Consider the following 17,561-nt stretch of genomic DNA (forward strand, 5'->3'; position numbering starts at 1 on the left):
CGCGAGTGCAGTCGTCGACGCGTACCCGAGAAAGACACATGACGACGACGCCGCCGAGGTGCGACCTTGGAGCGACTCCAGAGCGTCTCTCGCGCTTCAGCCGTCGAGTTGGGGCAAGCGCCGGCCAAAATATACACTGCCCCCCTCCCCTTTCCCGACCCTTCTTCAACCCTTTCGTGTGTAGTTAGGTGCAAGCAGGTCGCATTTGTTGAAGGAAGGTATGCGCCCGCCATGCTACACGTTAAGGACCTCGTGGTGTAGTTGCTGTGTGGATGTGCTCGAAACGAGCCTGTCTGGTGACGTCACCAAACGGCTTCTGCTTTGTCGTTGGCAGTTCTGCTTCGCGTGCTGAGGGAAATGATGCCTGAGTTGAGCGTTACATCTGATTCAATGCACTGTATACATTGTACATACGGTCTGTTCCAACGAGCCTGTCTGGTGACGTCACCAAACGGCTACTGCTTTGTCGCTGACAGTTCTGCTACGTGTGCTGAGGGTAGTGATGCCTGAGTTGAACCTTACATCAGATTCAGTGCACTGTATACGTGGTACAAACGGTCTGTTCCGTCATCGAAGGGAACATGCGAGTTCACTCCCGCGCATTCGATGGTTATGCTGCGGTATATTATGAGCGCTAACCGCGCGTAATTAGTTTCTTTTTTTCTCGTTTGGTTGGTAATCCCGAGGATGCAGTTAGCCTGTAGCGGAACCCTTTCCTGGTAAAACAAACAAATAAACAGAAAAGCTTTGTTTCTCGAGCGCTAGCTATAGAACATACCTGTTCCCCTTCGTAGCTGTCCCGGTTCTAGTATAGATGTCTTTACGGGACCCGAGGCGCATACAGAGAGAGCGGAGCCCCAGTGAAGAGTGGCGTCATGGGGGGTGGCGTTGAAATGCTTGTTTCTTTCTTGAAGCAGCGGCTTTAGATCCCTCCGATCCGCATTGTGGTATCTAAACAACCAGCACCGCACTACTCTAAACACAAGGAGTAAACAGGGAGTAATTTCAATTCAATTCAGTTTGAATTGAAATTACTCCCTGTTTACTCCTTGTGTTTAGAGTAGTGCGGTGCTGGTCGTTTATATACCACAATGCGGAATTACTCCCTGTCTACTCCTTGTGTTTAGAGTAGTGCGGTGCTGGTTGTTTAGATACCACAATGCGGATCGGAGGGATCTAAAGCCGCTGTTTCAAGAAAGAAACAAGCATTTCAACGCCACCCCCCATAACACCAAGCTATCCTCTAGCGCATTCCCCCTTACGGAAGGGGGTTAGAGGACAGCTTTCTCCCTGTTTAGAGTGTACATTTTCGTTGGAGAGGAGGCTGACCAACCGGGCTTATTTATTTCCTTATATTTTTTTATCGCGCTCAGTCTCGGCCAGCGCTGCACTCAAATTGCGAAGCGGAGACGGGAGGGAGGCGGGCAGGCGCGCGCGCCACACACACGCTTTCCGCCGGGCCGCCCGCGCCGCGCTTCTTTTTTCGTATATAACCGCAAATACCTGCGGCGGAGGCGGCCACGCTGTCTCAGAGCCTTCAAGGCCGCGCTGCCTGCCAATCAAGGGCGTCGCAAAGCCAAGTTCGCAAAGCAAGCGCAAAGCGGGGCGTTCTCCCTGAACCTCGACAGCGTGTATACGAAACGGAGAACACACACTCACGCTATTGAGCACCGCACGGAAAGCATGCTCGGTTAGAACTGTGTAGCTGGGCGAAGCAAAAGAGGGGGGGGATACGGAGCTAATTGTGCGGGCACCGCCGCCGCGGTAGTGGTGTGTGTTTCCGACGGTTTATCTCGTCGTCGAGTTTGTAAGTGGGCGCCTAATGAGGGACTTGGCTTCGCGCCGCGCTGGCTGGCGGGGTTTTCCAGACGGGAGCACGAGAGGGCGAGAGAGAAATGAGGCGGTCACGCGCGTAAAGGAAACGTGCATTTTCTGTACTTCGCTGTACGGTGCCGGCCTTAGCCGCTTCGTGAGTGGTCAGGCGTGTTGACCTTTCGGTTCTTTAAAGAAACGCCGGTCCACTCCGGTCCACTGACACATCTTATTTCACGGTGGATTGATCCCGGCCGCGGCGGTCGCATTCCGATGGAGGCGAAATTCTAAAGGCCCGTGTGCTGTGCGATGTCAGTGCACGTTAAAGAACCCCAGGTGGTCGTAATTTCCGGAGCCCTTCACTACGGCGTCCCTCATAGCCTGAGTGGCTTTGAGACTAACATTTAAACCCCCATAAGCACATCCCGTCACGCGTCGAGCCGTTTAGCTTTTTGCGTCGTTTTTAGAATAGTGGGCCTGTAAACTGCTCTCGTTAATTCGTCCTTACCTTCTGAGGATCTTCTTCGTATCATTGCCTCCTGAATTAAGTGTGCAACATATTTGGGCGAAACACTTTATATCCATGAAATCCGTTGGCCAAAGCTTCCATTGCGCCATTGAAATCAAGTCGTCGTCATCACCTTTGCTATAAGTTGCGAATAAGACTGTTGTCTACAATGCTTTGGAATCTAGGACATTAGTGTTAGTATTGTGGCCAGCATTTCAGGATGCCAAGATTGTGTTGCACGCCTCGTGGTGTGTTGTTCGTACTTAATTTTTTTTTTTTTTTGCTGCAGAGTTTGTTGGTTGAAGGAGGTTGCTCTGAAGCGCGAACGACAGAGCGGACAGAGCGAGAGGAAAAAAAAACAGAGCCAATAAAACATTTTATGATCATCAAAACTTTCCTCGTAGCGTGTAACGACCCGGGGCGCACATCTGTCGTGCAGTGCAAACTTTGCGTGAGGGAATGTGTATTGCCGTTGGTGGGGAAATGTGTTCGTCGATACCATCACCATGCGGCAGCTGGTCGCGGAGCTGCAATTAGGAGACAGGTATTCTGACGACCGCGAAAGGCAATGCGGTCGTAATTGCAGCGCGTTACGTGTTCCTCTAATGCGAGCAGCCGCAGCAGCAATGCCACGGGGCAGGCGTGTGTGCCTCACCTTGTAGGCCGGCGTGAGCTCCTTGAAGAGCTTGGGGTTCCGCAGCCTGTAATGGTCCGCCTTGAAGGACACCGTCACCAGCGTGTTCAGCTTCATGGTCACGGTCAGCTTGCCGTAGCGCCTGCGTAGCATGGCACGGTTTGGTACGCATGCGACAATGCGCAGAGACGTCCATCGAAAGTTTTAGCACAGCCGTTCGGATATAGTACGTCAATTACGGTAACGCGTTGCCGTTGCCGCGCCTGCCTGGACACAGTTGCCTTAATTGCTGTAGAAACGGTATAGTTAGCGTATCTACAATACAATACCATAAAAACAACGCAGTACAGTTTTATTAATGCGAAAGCAATAGTTGTCTATGTCGCATCTTAAAAACTTGTCCGCACGATTGTGTCGTGCAATAAAGATAAATGTGCAAAAGTTTGATTGTGTTGGTGCGTGATGAGATCTTTGTGGGAAAAGTTTAGTTCATGAGTTATAGTTAATTACACGCGAAAATTGCACTTGGACGTCAAAATAGCCACGGACGTCGATATAGTACATGGACGTCATAATAGCCGCGGACGTCGATATAGTATGTGGACGTTTTGCTTTCGCATTGCTCCAATGCCGGTCGCAGCAGTGATCTCATAAAGTTTTTCTGCTTGAGGGACAGGCACGTCTACGGTAGAAGGTTTGTGGGCGAGGCACAGTTATTCCGTGCATAGTTGGACACCATAGGTCGGGACGGAGAACTGCGACTGACAGTGACGCGTTCTCCGTAAAAGCAGAGGTGAGGTTTGCTGAGAACCGGAATACGCGCCGATTGACGTGTGGCTGGGATGGAACACGCTTCAAGAGCAAGCCGTAGAGTACGAAACTGCGAAAATAACAACAAAAACAAAGTGCTGTAATAACTTTGTATAGTGTCTCGTACACCGTTACGTCTCTTTCATTTGACATTGCGCAGATGTCGAAATTTTGCACAGGTGACGTTTAGACATTTCTAGGCGTTGACCGAAACTGTGGAACTTTACCATCACTTTGAGTCAGGCTGCGATGACCTCATTCGTCCACTGTACCGGCCATTAATTAATCGGTCTCTGAGGAGACCTGTCAGGTGGTCTTATAAGAGGAGGATGGTACATGGCATGGTATGTGGTATGGTAATGGTATGGTAATAGTGTGGTATATGGTATAGTATATGGTATGGTATATGGCATGGTATATGGTATGGTAATGGTATGGTATATAGAGTTTAAGATCCCAAGGCGACATGGGCTATGAGAGGTACCGTAGTGGAGGGCTCCGGAATAAGTTCGATCAACTAGGGTTCTTTAACGTGAACTGACATCACACGGGCGCCTAGCGTTTCGCCTCCATCGAAACTATAAGCGGTCTCAGCCGATATCAAACCCTCTTGGCTGTACGTTGGCTTTAGGTGACGCGATACGGGTACCGCGCTAACATCGCTAACGCAAGGATGCATAGGAATGCGGTTTAAGCAAGTCCCTCCGATGTATAGCATTGCTTAACACTTTGTCGAACGAGGAACTTAAATAGCGCAGTTGCGCAGTCCGCCATTGAGTGGCTTGTGAACAGCGTTCTCGCCAAGGGCGTTACGAATACCGTCTTCCCGTTGTTGCAAGAAAGAAAAATACGTGCGTCTCGCACGCTTCGAGAGGCGGCGTAATTTGTTTCTTGCGCAGTTACGAAACTCACCGACATTGCACGCGTCGAGTGTGTGCTTGCGCAGCTCGAATGTCAAGGCACGTCCTTCCCTTCCGCAACGTCTTTTATTTGTTATTTTATTTTTGTATTTTTTTCCCCTGCGCACGCAGCCGTGACGGCGAGCGCGCATCGCAATGGTGCGTGATCGCGCTTCGGAAAGCGAACTGTATACATACACTCTCGCATTGATATTCGGGTTAGTCAGTTCGGTGCAGCGCCGGGGTAGGTGAGAGAGGGATAGCGAAGGGACGGACGTTCTAACCCCGAGAGAAAGTATTCTCGCATGTGCGCCTCCTCTTAGCGTGGTTACAGAAGAGAGATGCTTCCGTGTTTGTTAAACACCGTTGTGTTATTTGTTTATTTGATTGATTTAAGTACTGCGGACTCGAAAACTATATACAGGTCCTGTAGGACTTGTATTAGATTTGTAGCTTCATTCTGCACGTATGCCAAGTAATGAAACAGGAAAAGAGGAATTAATTAGGCGAAAAAATCCACGAAGAAAATAAAGGTATCTATGTGTATAATATACTGAGAAGTACGCTTTTTGGCACATGAAACGGACGCCTGTACTTTACACTAAGATGGAAAAAAATGTAGAGCAGGAATCAGTAGAAGGGGAGAACTAGGAGGAAGAAAAGAGCGAATAAGTGTGTCCCGGCATCTGTGGTCACGTGATGACGGTGAACCAATAGGCGTGGTGGTGGGTGCATTCATTGAAACTAGCCCGGGGGGGGGGGGGGGGGGGGGGGTGGAAAGGGGGGGGGGGTGTTGTGAACAGCTCTCGTTTTCAGATCCTCTCTTCAGATGGACGGTTGGCAATCCTAAAGCTTTGATTCTTGTTTTCTTTTCCTGTCTCTTCTTACACTCCTGCCACTCCATTCCATGCGAGGCGTCGCAGTGATAGGCAATTCGGAGTTGTGTGTCTTCTTCCACACTGGTCGAGAGAGACGTGGCCGTACGCTTCAGTGCATTGCACGCAACTTTCCGGCACGGTCAACGGGTAGACGCGGGGGCGCGCGCGTGTAGCCAGCCACTCGCGCGGAAGGTGTCGACGTCGCTAGCGTCGCTGTCGTCGTCGACGTCGGGTGTCGCTGGCGTCGCAGACGAACGCAATTGATGCGCGTTCGACCGTGTACGCCGAGCGTGTGAGACTAGAATTGCGATTGGAGTACACTCGTGCGATTCGCGGTCATGACGAGTGTGCACTTTTTGCTCTTACAGTTGTACGCTTTCGTGGTGTTTTGTCCTTTTCTGTGTGTGTGTGTGTGCATTCCGACGACGGCCATGCGCGTGGTCGTGCGACGAATGTATCGGCGTCACTCGGCTTCGCTCTTCGTGGAGCTTCAGAATCGGCGGTGTGTTTATAGATATATAGATTCGGTATGTAGAATCTATTACGCTTATACGTATATAGATCAGGCGCGCTTTCGAATACGCCCCTGTTTTCGTCCGTGGAAACGGGATCAATAGGCGCACGCGCTGACGTTGCCAGTTGGAGGTTACATTTATACACGTCTATCGCTGAAAACGTTTGTAGGCTATACTTCCTGTCTTATAGGTTTTGCTGCCCACCTCTATATTTCTATTCATTAAAACTTCCCGTTGGGCGAGTTAGTAGCTCATCTTGATGTGGTTTATAACGCGAACAAAGACAAGAACAAGAGTAGACTTGTCCTTGTCTCTTGTCCGTGTCTACATCAAGGTTTTTCTGCTCGTCTATAGATTATCTATAGACTGCCCGTCGCGTGGTTTCGTGGTTGTGGTGTGCGCGGCCGAGTCGGCTGGATCGAATACTGGCCGCAGCGGCTGCACCTTGATGGAGGCGATATGCAAATATGTTCACGTTCTGTGTGGTGTTAGTGCACGTGAAAGAACCCCGCCAGGGTTTAGAAATTATTCAAGAGCCCTCCAGTACGGAGTCCCCCATTACAGCGCTCGTATAGATTTTGGGCGGCAAACCCCACGCGCCCAACGAGGTGAATTTGTCAAGGAGGAGGTGAGTTTCGTCAACAGCATCTCGCTAACCGTCTTCTTCCACTTCAAGACCCTTTCACATGCAAGCAACTGAATGAATTGTGCGACTGCGCGGCGCGGTGAAAAATTTCCAATTTCTTGGAAGGTCGTCGCTTTGGCCATTCGGACAGGCTTTTACCGCAGGGTTTACCACAGGTAAAGCGACTCAGGTAGCAGTGACAGCTTCAACTTATGTATTCGTTTTTTGGTCAGTCAGGGCTGCGGCAGATGTCGCCACCGACTACTTAGGACTAAGGCCCCTTCAATAATAATTGAGGGGCTCTACTTCGGATTGCTGCCTAATGGTCTGCCGGCAACAGCACCTTGGGTACGTCTGGTTGGTGGAGCCCTCTGTTAACGCAACGACGCCAGTATGTAGTTCCAACTTATATTTTGGTTTCCTGGTGAAACAGGACTTCGACAGATACCACCACCGACTAATTCGGGTTGAGGCCCTCAATAATCATTGAGGAGCTTTACTTCGGAACCCTGCCTAAATGATCTCCGGGCAATAGCATGTTGTGTACGTCTAGTTAGTGGCGCCCTCTGTTAACGCAGTGAGGCCATTACTTGCGCTTAAGAGCTCGTATTGGTCTCCCGGAGCTCCCTAATGCTGACTTCGCGTGCATCGTGAGCCCCACACACGCCCGATCTGCTCAGTGCCTCGAATTCGGCCCAGCTCGTTCAGACCGATGAATGTGGACGCAAATAGGGACTTTCAGTCGATGTGCATTTTCATATCTGCCCGCTTCGTATAGAGGGTACATGCGCATGCAAGAGCGCGTAGCAGCGCAAAGCGCTGTAGCGGCGCGGTGCCCGCTGTTTGCACGCAGCTAAATCAGAGAAGACTAGGGGTCTTCTTTGTGGAGCATCCATCATGCGACTCCGACGGGCACTGTCCTTATCTTTTCCCTGCTTAGCCATGCATGCCGCTTAATGGCCCGTTACGTAAGCGCGGGCAGTCGGCCTAATGGGCGGCGTCTTACGAAAGGAGAGCTGCGTGCATTGAGAGAGGAACAACTGCTCGCTCGGCCGCTACACGAGTTCGCTCGAGGGCGCGTACTGTTCACTTTTGCGGAAATTGTCGCCTTGTTAGGGCGCAGTTTTTACAATCAGGAAGGACGTGCGCGAGCGCGACTATACGTTGCGTTTCGACGCGATATCGTTGCGTTCGCGCGGGCGTCTGTGCGTAATTTTGCTTTGGTTTGGTTTATGCGGTTTAACGTCCCAAGGCGACTCAGGCTATGAGAGACGCCGTAGTGGAGGGCTTCGGAAATTTCGACCACCTGGGGTTCTTTAACGTGCACTGACATCGCACAGTACACGGGTCTTTATAATTTCGCCTCCATCGAGATTCGACCGCCGCAGCCGGGATCGAACCCGCGTCTTTCGGGTCAGCAGCCGAGCACCATAACCACTGTGGGCGGCGAGGATCTCACGACCGGAAGCAGACATTAAAGTTCGGGAGTGCGTTTAAAGCGTGTACACTTCAAGCCTTCGTGTCCTTCATTTCGGGAAGATAAAAATGCTGGTTGGTATGTTGTGCGAGTGGGAAGGGGAGGAGACTGTGACAATAAAAGAAGGCGCTACGGTGGTCGAGCAAAAAAAAATTAGGCGTGGTTTAGTTCTGGTTAAGCCTGGTCAGTTGGGTTAGCTGCGACGCTTTTCGAGTCGTTCAACGCGTTCTGCTGCCGTCTCTCGAGCGCGTAGTCTCTTTCTAGCTTGGTCCTGTCGCCGTTGCTTCTCTTTAGCGCTCCCCATAACGACAAGAGCCACCTCTTCACCCTCTACCTTGGCGGCGAGCACGTATCTGGCGGGAGCGCGCGGCAGCGGCGCGGCGCCGACGACGGCGCCACCCGGCGGAGCTCGGCTGAAACTGTTGCTAGGCGACGGCTGTTCGAGGCCATTCGTACCTACCGGCCAGCGGCTACGCGACGAGGCGAAAACCTGGCGTAGTGTTGCTAACGCAACAAAACAAATTGGCTGTGAGAAAAGGGAAGGCGTAGTAAAGGCCCAACTCCAATCCCACTTCCGAGGCGTCGCGCCGCGCGCTGGCGCGCTGAGCGCCGCGCCGCGTCGGGCGTCGAGAGCGGTACACATCTCCATTCTCCGGGAACTGGCTCGCGCCGCTCGCGTCTCGGTTGATGTTGCTAAAAGCAGTTCGACTGCCAAGAGTGGTGAGAGGTAGTAATTCGAGTAAATAACTGATTTTAAAACGCGTGGAATGTATTTGGTACACACTGTGATGTTGTATCTCAAAACCCGCAGCGCCATCGACACTCGCTCACTGTTGGCGCCGCGCCAAATATCTGGCAGGGACAGATCGGAGCGTCAGCGCTCGCGCTGCTCGCGTCTCACGCCGCGCGCATGCGCAGACTGGTTCTGGCTGACGCCTGTGACGCCTAGCGCGCGGTGACGCGCGGCGCGACGCCTCGGAACTGAGATTGGAGTTGGGCCTTAACGGACTCACTTCCCGGCGGACACCTCAACTGCGCCGTGAGGGAAGCGAGGAAGGTGGGAGGGAAAAAGGAAGAGAGAAAGAAGTGCCGTAGTGGAGGTCTCCGGAATAATTTCGACCATCTGGGTATCTTTAACGTGCACTGACATCGCACACCACACGGGTGCCTTTTGCGTTTCGCCTCCATCGAAACGCGACTGCCGCGGTTGAGTTCGAACCCGGGTACTTCGGCTCAGTAGCCGAGCGTTCTAACCACGGAGCCACAGTGGCGGATGACCACCTAGCTACTCGAGCTAGATCGGGGTAAGGATTGAGGGCGAGAGGAGGTTATTAAGTAAAGAACGTGTAATCCTCCTTAACGCTCCTAGACGATTCCAGCCGCAAGTATGTAGTACTGTGGTCAGTTAAGCGGGACACTACACATGGAGTTACGGTTGGTACTTGTGATATAAGTATCTGTATCGTAGTATATACTGATAACGGCCTCGAGGATTACGCCAGAGCCACACCACGCTATCTCCCAACTGTTTATCTAGTATATCGTCTCCCGAGCTTTCTGTGGTCCTCTGGATCTGCCGCAGTCCTTGAAGACACTCCACGACCGGTAGAGGGATGAGAGCTCTCGCAGATAACCTTATCGAACCCCTCTCCCCGGCGTCCGCATGCCGAGAAAGCATGTACAAACGTATCGCTACACCCTGTACGCAACCTTCGATCTCTGAGGAACCGAGGCACGAAAAAGCCGTGGTTCGATGCTTTTAAACAAGGGTGATTTTGGAGGTTGTGTCGGAAAAAGAAGAAACCCTGCTCCTCGCGTTAAACACCCCCCCCCCCCTCCCCTTTCCACATTCCCCGTCTCACCCAGTTGTGATGAATGATTGTATCAGCAGGTTCGACTCGTCCGACCTCGACACCCTAGCTGCTTCGATCGAAACCGGGATGTTCGCGTCGAAAAAACATTGTGAGTCGCTTTTGTGTGCGTACATTCCGGGCACGCAGTGAAAGCATTTTCGTGTCGTGTTTGAGGATGGCCTAGGTTTGGCAAGAGAAATCCGTCTCGGCGAGAACGCCGTGTTCTTTTGTTTTTGTTTTTTTTTTTTAGGAGTGTGCTGCGTTGTCGTCAACGAGTGGCTTTCGTCGTCTTGTTTCCGTCGTCGGGCAAGGCAGTGTTACGCAACGTAGGTGGAAAGCACTAGCTGAGCGTAATAAAAGAAAGTCATGAGAACCCAGCTGCCAGGATCCCTACGCGATACAGTCTGGACGCCACTGCGCATGTTCATGCGTTCCGGAGTTCTGTCTGCGCATGAGTAAAGTCTGAGTTTGAAAGGACGCAATTTAGCACAAGAGTCAGTCGTTGGGCGCAACTAAGAAATGCTATCCTAAAACACGTTGGGCTGTACTCCCTGAGCCGTCGCTCCCATATGGACTAATCGCAAATTCAGTGAAGTCGGATAAGCTGTTGTCGTACTCTGCCTCCATGTTGGATTGTTGGAAGGAGCTACTCAAGGTAGGCAGAAGTTAGCTTAGCGAGCTCTCCCTTTTTGAGGCGTAAAGAGCTGCGAAAGATGCAGACTAATACCCCTGTCACACTAGCAAATTTAATGTCATTCGAACCTAATGGCATTCGATGCATCGAATGTCATTCGGTCTCTTTCGGTGCTACACGGAAAAAAGTAATGTCATTCGAAAATGATGGCATCGACGATCAGTGAAAAAAAAAAATAGTCCAACCGAACGTCATCGGCGCGCATAAAAGATGTTTGAAATTGTTGTGCAGTGTTTCAAAAGCGGGTGAGAACATTTGTGTGCCGTATTATGCGCTTAAAATATTATTTGCGGCCATTCTGCACAACTTTAGCCATCAAAAGCCAAGTCAAGTACAAAGTCAACCACAAATCCGATAAATGTAAACAAACAAAATGGCTGACATGGCGGCGCGCGGACACGCGCGGAACTTGGAAATGAATTCCAAAAGGTTAACTGCTCAGTTACGTCTTTAAGTGCCTTCGAGCTTAACAAACAGGGCACGCCAGCCAGCAAGAATCACGCATCCCAAAATGACCGACGGTCGTGGGAAAGACGCTGCTTCGCGCTCGGCCGCTGCTGTAGGCTGCTGAGACCGAGAGTAATAGCTATCCACGACAGCCTCTAGTGTGAACAGATTCACACCAACATTAACTTTTTTTTAGCAGAACTAAACAAATGCACTTTCTAGGTTTGGCAGTGTGCACATTATTTTTTCGCGTCGCTTGTTCCTGCTGCGTATCTGGTGTCTAGAGTACGCATTCGGTTCGAGATCGAATGCGAATGAGTTCCCCTAACTCATTCGATGGCGAATGTCATTCGAACCTAATGACATTACATGTTCCCGTGTAGCAGTCGAATAATGACATTAGGTGCTAATGTCATTCGATTCGAATGACATTAAATTTGCTAGTGTGACAGGGGTATAAGGATAAGCTGGATTTGTGAAACTAGATATGGATTATCAAAGGTGTAAGGAAAACAAACAGATTGGTTTGTGAATAAATTTTGTATCATAAATACACCGAAAAAACACGATCACATAGAGAAGAAATGCACGGATGCTTCCGTTCGTTTGTATGTTGTGTGTTTCTTCTGTATGCAATAGTGTTGATGAGATTAAGAAATTTGCGGGGATACAGTGGCTACAGCTGGCTTACAATTCGATGGCCGCTATGTTGGCACATATATAACGGATCGAAAGTACAGGTATCATTTGAGGCGCTACGCGCCCACTGTTGTTGTGTGATATAGTGTGGTCAGGTGGTTACGGTTTTTGTCCATTTGACCTTCATTGCAGACAGACGCGTCCTTGACAAACTGTTGGTATGTGATATAGTGTGGTCACGTGGTTACTGTTTCCGTTAGACGCCTCACGCTCTTAAAAACGTGCGCGCACACGCACCCTGCGAGCATCTTCTCCTGCGTGAGGAGCGCCGGGTCATCGCTGGAGTAGGGCGCGGGACATGTGGCGGCGGACGTTGCGTTCACTTCGGACCCGTGGTCCTGCGGCGGCGGCAGTGCTGCGTCGTGGAACTGCTGGTCGCTCGCTGCCTCGTCCCGGCCGTGCAGCTTCCGGTCCTGGGGCACCAGGTCGTGCGTGGGCAGCACGAGGGGCGTGTACCCCGTGGCCACCAGGCGCGCCACGGATGTGGCGCCGCTGCGCCCTCTCTTCCGGTCCGTCCCGCCGCTTCCGGTTTGCCCGAATGCGCCGCTTCCGCTTCCGGTCGCCGGTGTTGTCACGGCGTCCGGCAGCACGAGGGCCGCGTGGAAGCCCCGCTCGGTCAGTCGCTCGTGGAAGGCGCGGAAGTGGAGCAGATAGACCGCGTCCGCTCGCGGGTAGTGCGGGTCCGACCTGTGAGAGGACGGGACGTGCGCACGCGCGTAAACGTGCACGCTTGAAAGCGGGACTAACTGCAGCACTTAGTACTCGCTACGAACGATTAGTCCCCTGCAGAGGGGATTGAATATGGCTGGCGATTCATTCGTATGCAGACTCTAATGGAGTAATTGTGCCTCGTTTAGGGTATATATCGCGTTATGGCAGTGCAAAGAGTCGCCGAAGGACTAACTCCTCTAATCTGTTTATTCCTTTTTGGCTTAACCTTTGGGGTGGAACAACGGAAAGCGCTCAGACTCTTCGTAGTGCTCCGAAATAGTTGTTGCGAAGAAGTGTCCACCTATTCCACATCCCAAGAGTTCCCACGGCCACCTGAGTTTCATGGCCCCGCAAAGAACAATGGGAGGTAAAAAAGGTGAAAAAGTGAGTGTTGCACCGATTAGTCCTAAAAAGTGCAACCCTTACTCCCTTGGCCTAATTGCAAGGTATCATCAGCCAACACTCAGTCTCTTAACAGATCAACTGTTAGCCGCGAATACAGTGGTAGCCTCACACGATGACGCGGGCCTGCACGCCGCTTTGCCTAACCGAAGGGAATGCACGTCTTCTGTACAAGGCGCGTCGTCCAGGTTCACCTGTAGTTGAAGACGAAGCCGTCGAGGTTGAGGCGCTGTAGCCAGCGGGCGCTCAGGTCCACCGCCCTGTCCAGCACCGTGTAGTTGACGGGGCGGCCCGCCGCCGCCGATGACCAGAGGGCGCCTCTGCCGGCCCTGCTGTTGCTGCCGTCGTCTTTGCGAGCAGCGCCGCCGTCTTCTTTGCGTCGTGCCTGCCGCCTGGACCTCTGACCGTCGCCCTCGTTGTCGTCTCCGGAGTTGGGGTCGACCGGGGCCATCTTGCGCGCGAAGTTCCATGTGGTCTGGTCGCGTCCGCCCAGCATGGCGTACAGCCGCAGCGTCTGGGGCGCCCCGCGACGAGTCCGCAGCCGGTTGAAGTGGTAGATGCCCTGCGGACCTCCGTCACCCTCGTTGTACTCGCCTGCGGGATGAACCCGAGGCGTGAACGAATGAAGCGACGGAGTGCATTGCGGCTCGGGAAAGACAAATTGCGATCATGATCATCTGTTTGAAAATGACTCTGGAAAGCCTGCGTTGTCTTTCCTCTTTTCTGCATTCGGCGTTAGAGCCCTTGAAGAACCTTCATGAGCGACTTCATGAGCAGTTGTTGGCTTGCGAAAGATGGACTCGTCATGTCGCGCTCTCTCCTGAGAGGTGCACCCTCTAGGAGAAGAAGGTCGATGGATGGAAATCGATGTGAGTGGTGTGTGCACCAGGGCTAAAATGTATGGCACGTGAGTCGTGGTCATGAAAAGCGCGTCATGTGCCGTAACTAAACCGAAAGCGACGGCCGGAAGTGATATCACTAAGCTGGAACTGCCGACCAGGAGTGAAGTCATTTAACCGGAAGTATTTTGTCGTTCTCTACCTCTATCTTTGGATTGACTTCAGTGCTTCAGCGCCTTACTGGTATGTATGATTGAAACAGCGCAAGGCCGAAGGCCAAAGAAGAGAGCAGAGAAAGAAGGAAACGGACAACACAGCGCTGATGTTGTCTGTTTCCTTCTTTCTCTGCTCTCTTCTTTGGCCTTCGGCCTTGCGCTGTTTCAATCATACGATGCATAACCAACTCGCCCATCAGTTCGTGCTTACTGGTTTGTCCCAGGAGACACCACTTGAACTGTAAGAGATGCAGCTCATGCTGGAAAAGAGGGGTTTGTTTGACGCGCGCTCAGTGTGCTGCCCTCTCGCTCACCGTGTTCACCGGGCGACTCGTCGGCGGAGTGGGGGTACATGCGCACCCCGTGCCTCCAGAGGTCCAGGCAGCAGTAGACCACGGCGGTGCACAGGGACACCGGGACGTCGTCCAGCTGGTACTCGTCGTCGTCGGCGGCTGCCAGGTCGTGGATGCTGGGGGGCCGGTACACGCACCACAGCTGCGAGCCCTGGAGCGGGGGCACCGGCTGCCATCCGCCGGTACCGGACGGAGGAGGAGGAGGACCGCGGTCTCCTACTCCTTCCCTGCTTCCCCTTCCTCCCTCGGCTACACGACCGTTGTTTTCGGCCTGCTCCCCGCGGCGGTCCTCGATGTCGCGCGTGCGCCACCCGGAGCTGTGTGAAACAGAAAGGCGTTTGAGGGCTGGCTCCGGCGAATTGCTTCTTAAGCCTGATTCACGTGCAAGCGAAAACGCTAGCGATTCCTGCCGCGACGCAAAAGTCCGTTTTTTTAGTTGTCGCGCCCGCTCGACGAGGTCCCAACAAGTTGGGAGTTTTCGCTGCGACGCACCGCCCAATTCAATTCGCTCAGTCGCTTGTATGTGAACTAGTTTTTATGAAGCGCTGTGAACGCTTTCCGACGATGATAATTGTGGATTATTGCGAGGTGCCTCTATCCTGCATGAATGATTGATTGATTGAAACAGTAATTGAGCCCGTATTTATGGTCTTTAAGGGCCGTAACCTGGCAGATGGCGACGGCGATTGTTGCGGCAGTTGGAGGCGGTGCTGGTGTTTATGATGGTGTGCGTTTTCTGAACCAGAACGAAATGAGTGAGCGGTAATGGGGGCTGTTAACTGCATTTACGGTCGAACATCTTGAGATTCTAGCTGGTGTTTGCGAGGGAGGGTTCAAAGCGGGGGGACAGTGCGTATGCGACGCACCCTAGAAGGGCCTGCGGTTGCGTCCGAATCTGTACAAAGGAAGACGAGGCGGGTGTATTTATACTCTGCCTATGGTGACCGTCAAAATGTCTCATTCCCTTATAAAGATGGTCTGTAGGCTTCTTATAGACTGTTGCCTTTCTACAGATATTGCTCTTTGTCTATTCATAGTCTACAGACTGTCTATGGACAAAGCTCTCATAAAAGTGTATGACCATAAATCTATAGATTGCCTATAGACTGTTCTCTAGGATTTGTCTATAGACAGTCTATAGACTTTGTAGACAGAAATCTATTTTTTTTTTTTGCACGGATTGGGCGTGATGGGGGACGAGCGGTCGGAGATCGTGTTACTGCTCTAGCCAGGAAACCTCGTTACATTGCTGGCGGTTCCCCTGGAAGTAAGGGGAGCGTTGTTATCGCATTACTGCGGAGAAAGGGTTCTGCACGTTATGCTACTCACTCTGTCGGCCCCGTTGACCTCGGCTCGAAAAAGCGCCTGGTCTGCACAGTCGACGGCTCGTTGCGGATGCCGTTGAAGTTGATGTACGGTCCGTCCGCCTCGTACGGTGCGTTGTAAACCTCGCGGGAATGCATTTCCGGCGCTCTGCTGCTGTCGGCGGTCGTGCTGTTTTGTGTTGCATTGGTTTGCGCCTCGAAGTTGACCCGTTTCGTGGAGCTGCTGGGAGGGCTATGCGAGGTGGATTCTGCGGTGGCCGTGGCCTGGCGTCGTGAAAATGTGATGAGCACGAAAGAGAAAGAAAAAGAGGAATTAAGCTTAACAGGGACACCTAATTGCGCTTATATGTTGGCAGCGCGACAGCATTATAAGCTGTCGACGCCTTTACCGGAAGTGACATCACTTCCGATCTGGTGACGTCACTTCCGCCAGCTAAACGTAATTGTCCTCTCTGGTGACGTTTTTTTGTTGCGGAAGCAACACTACGCGAGTCGCCGAGCCTTTCGCGGGCCGCTGCCGCGCACTCTCCATCGCCTCTCTCTCTCTCTCCTCGTTGCTTTCGCAATCCTCCAGGTTTAACCAGAGCTAAACCCCTGCCAATTTTTTTTTTTTTCCAGCCAATGGGAATTATTTGGTCTCATCGCGTCACTTCCCTCCACCCAATGGCTCTAATTTTATCAATTGTAATGCAGGAGCATGAAACGCCTCATCAGGAAAGAAATATGTCATAACCCCCCCGTCGTTCTTGTAGCAGTGCTCAACTAGCTGCCAGCATACACCCCGCCCCCCGCCAGCTATATGAAATTACCTTGGGCCCCTCCCGGAAAAAAATCCTGGCTACATTCCTGGTTTCTGCCACTGTTTTGACGTATCGTTTTAGGCGTTTTATTTTTTGGGTGTCAGTAACAGCCTTAGGCGTGTCTGCATGTACGTCAAATGGCTCTATCTGCAGTATGTACTCTCAAACGAATCCTGTTTTTTGCGCGTAGATCGCGCTTGAAGCGAACAAAGCCGTGCTGTTAGAAAGGCTTAAAGAAATGGCATATTTTTTTCTTCCGATACGGAGGAGACCCAGTGCACCGCCAGCACAAAAAGCCGGGGCACCCACCTTCACTGCGAGAAAGCGTTGCCAAGCGAATAAGGAGCGGTTAGATTCGGTAGCATTCCAGTGGCGCCACGCGGCAATCCTTGCTCCTGCGCTTGTCTCCGGAGGCAATCCGGCCGGGATGAAGTCCATTGGAACGGGACGGAACGCCTGCACAGCTCCACTGGACGTCTGCGGGACGTGGTGCAAAAAACGCGTCTAGGTTGCCCATCGGACGGTGCTTGAACGTTCAGAACTGCCGTCTATTTGCTTAGAAGCTTACAAATACGGCCTATGGGCGTCTATGGAAAAAGCTATGTCCGTCTGGGGCCTTTTTGATCCCCTATATACTCCCAAATCGGTGCTTATTGCCAGCTATTGAAAAATCTATGCCACTAGAGTTACGGGTTAGGAAACACGCGAGTGTTTTTAGCTGTCTATAGATAAGCGTATTTGCCTGAAACCACGGCATTTTCTTCTCAAACTTTATTTTTTACCCCGACGAGTCTTCTAGCGCTATTAAAACGTGCGCAGTTGAAACCTTCGTGATACACCGAAGACGGCAGCGCATTCGTAAGTGAGCCTTTTGGGTCGTAGAGCAAAAAGCGAGGTATCGAAACGTTTATGTGTGGGTATGGACTCCTGTCTTTTCCACTTTTCCGCTGTTCGTATAGGAATGTTCATTCGTCCTCAGGCGGGTGTTTATTTGGCGGTTGTTAGCTGAGTGCTCTGTCCGCGTGTACCGCTGTTGGGTCCTGTGCTGGCGTGCTGGCTTCCGCT

The 17,561-nt window shown here is 52.0% G+C and overlaps 2 protein-coding genes across 3 annotated transcripts in view; one reads left to right on the plus strand and one right to left on the minus strand.

Moving 5' to 3' along the window:
- LOC149332123 (uncharacterized) overlaps positions 1-17,561 on the plus strand; it is a 373,230-nt gene that overhangs the window by 116,555 nt on the left and 239,114 nt on the right. The window lies entirely within an intron of this gene.
- The window catches only part of LOC149332124 (uncharacterized), a 39,354-nt gene that overhangs the window by 4,788 nt on the left and 17,005 nt on the right, over positions 1-17,561 (minus strand). Inside the window, exons 4-9 of one of the 2 annotated variants that reach the window (XM_089557076.1) lie at positions 16,806-16,973; positions 15,701-15,960; positions 14,333-14,688; positions 13,159-13,558; positions 12,089-12,538; positions 2,976-3,096 (exon numbers count right to left, since the gene is read on the minus strand). In XM_089557076.1, the coding sequence (XP_089413202.1) occupies positions 2,976-3,096; positions 12,089-12,538; positions 13,159-13,558; positions 14,333-14,688; positions 15,701-15,960; positions 16,806-16,973 (1,755 nt within the window). The remainder of the gene's footprint in view (positions 1-2,975; positions 3,097-12,088; positions 12,539-13,158; positions 13,559-14,332; positions 14,689-15,700; positions 15,961-16,805; positions 16,974-17,561) is intronic. The other variant, XM_089557077.1, reaches the window with a different exon arrangement.

The sequence above is a fragment of the Amblyomma mixtum genome, chromosome 8 (genome assembly GCF_055824585.1).
Source record: "Amblyomma mixtum isolate Tamu chromosome 8, ASM5582458v1, whole genome shotgun sequence".
Lineage (NCBI taxonomy): Eukaryota > Metazoa > Arthropoda > Arachnida > Ixodida > Ixodidae > Amblyomma > Amblyomma mixtum.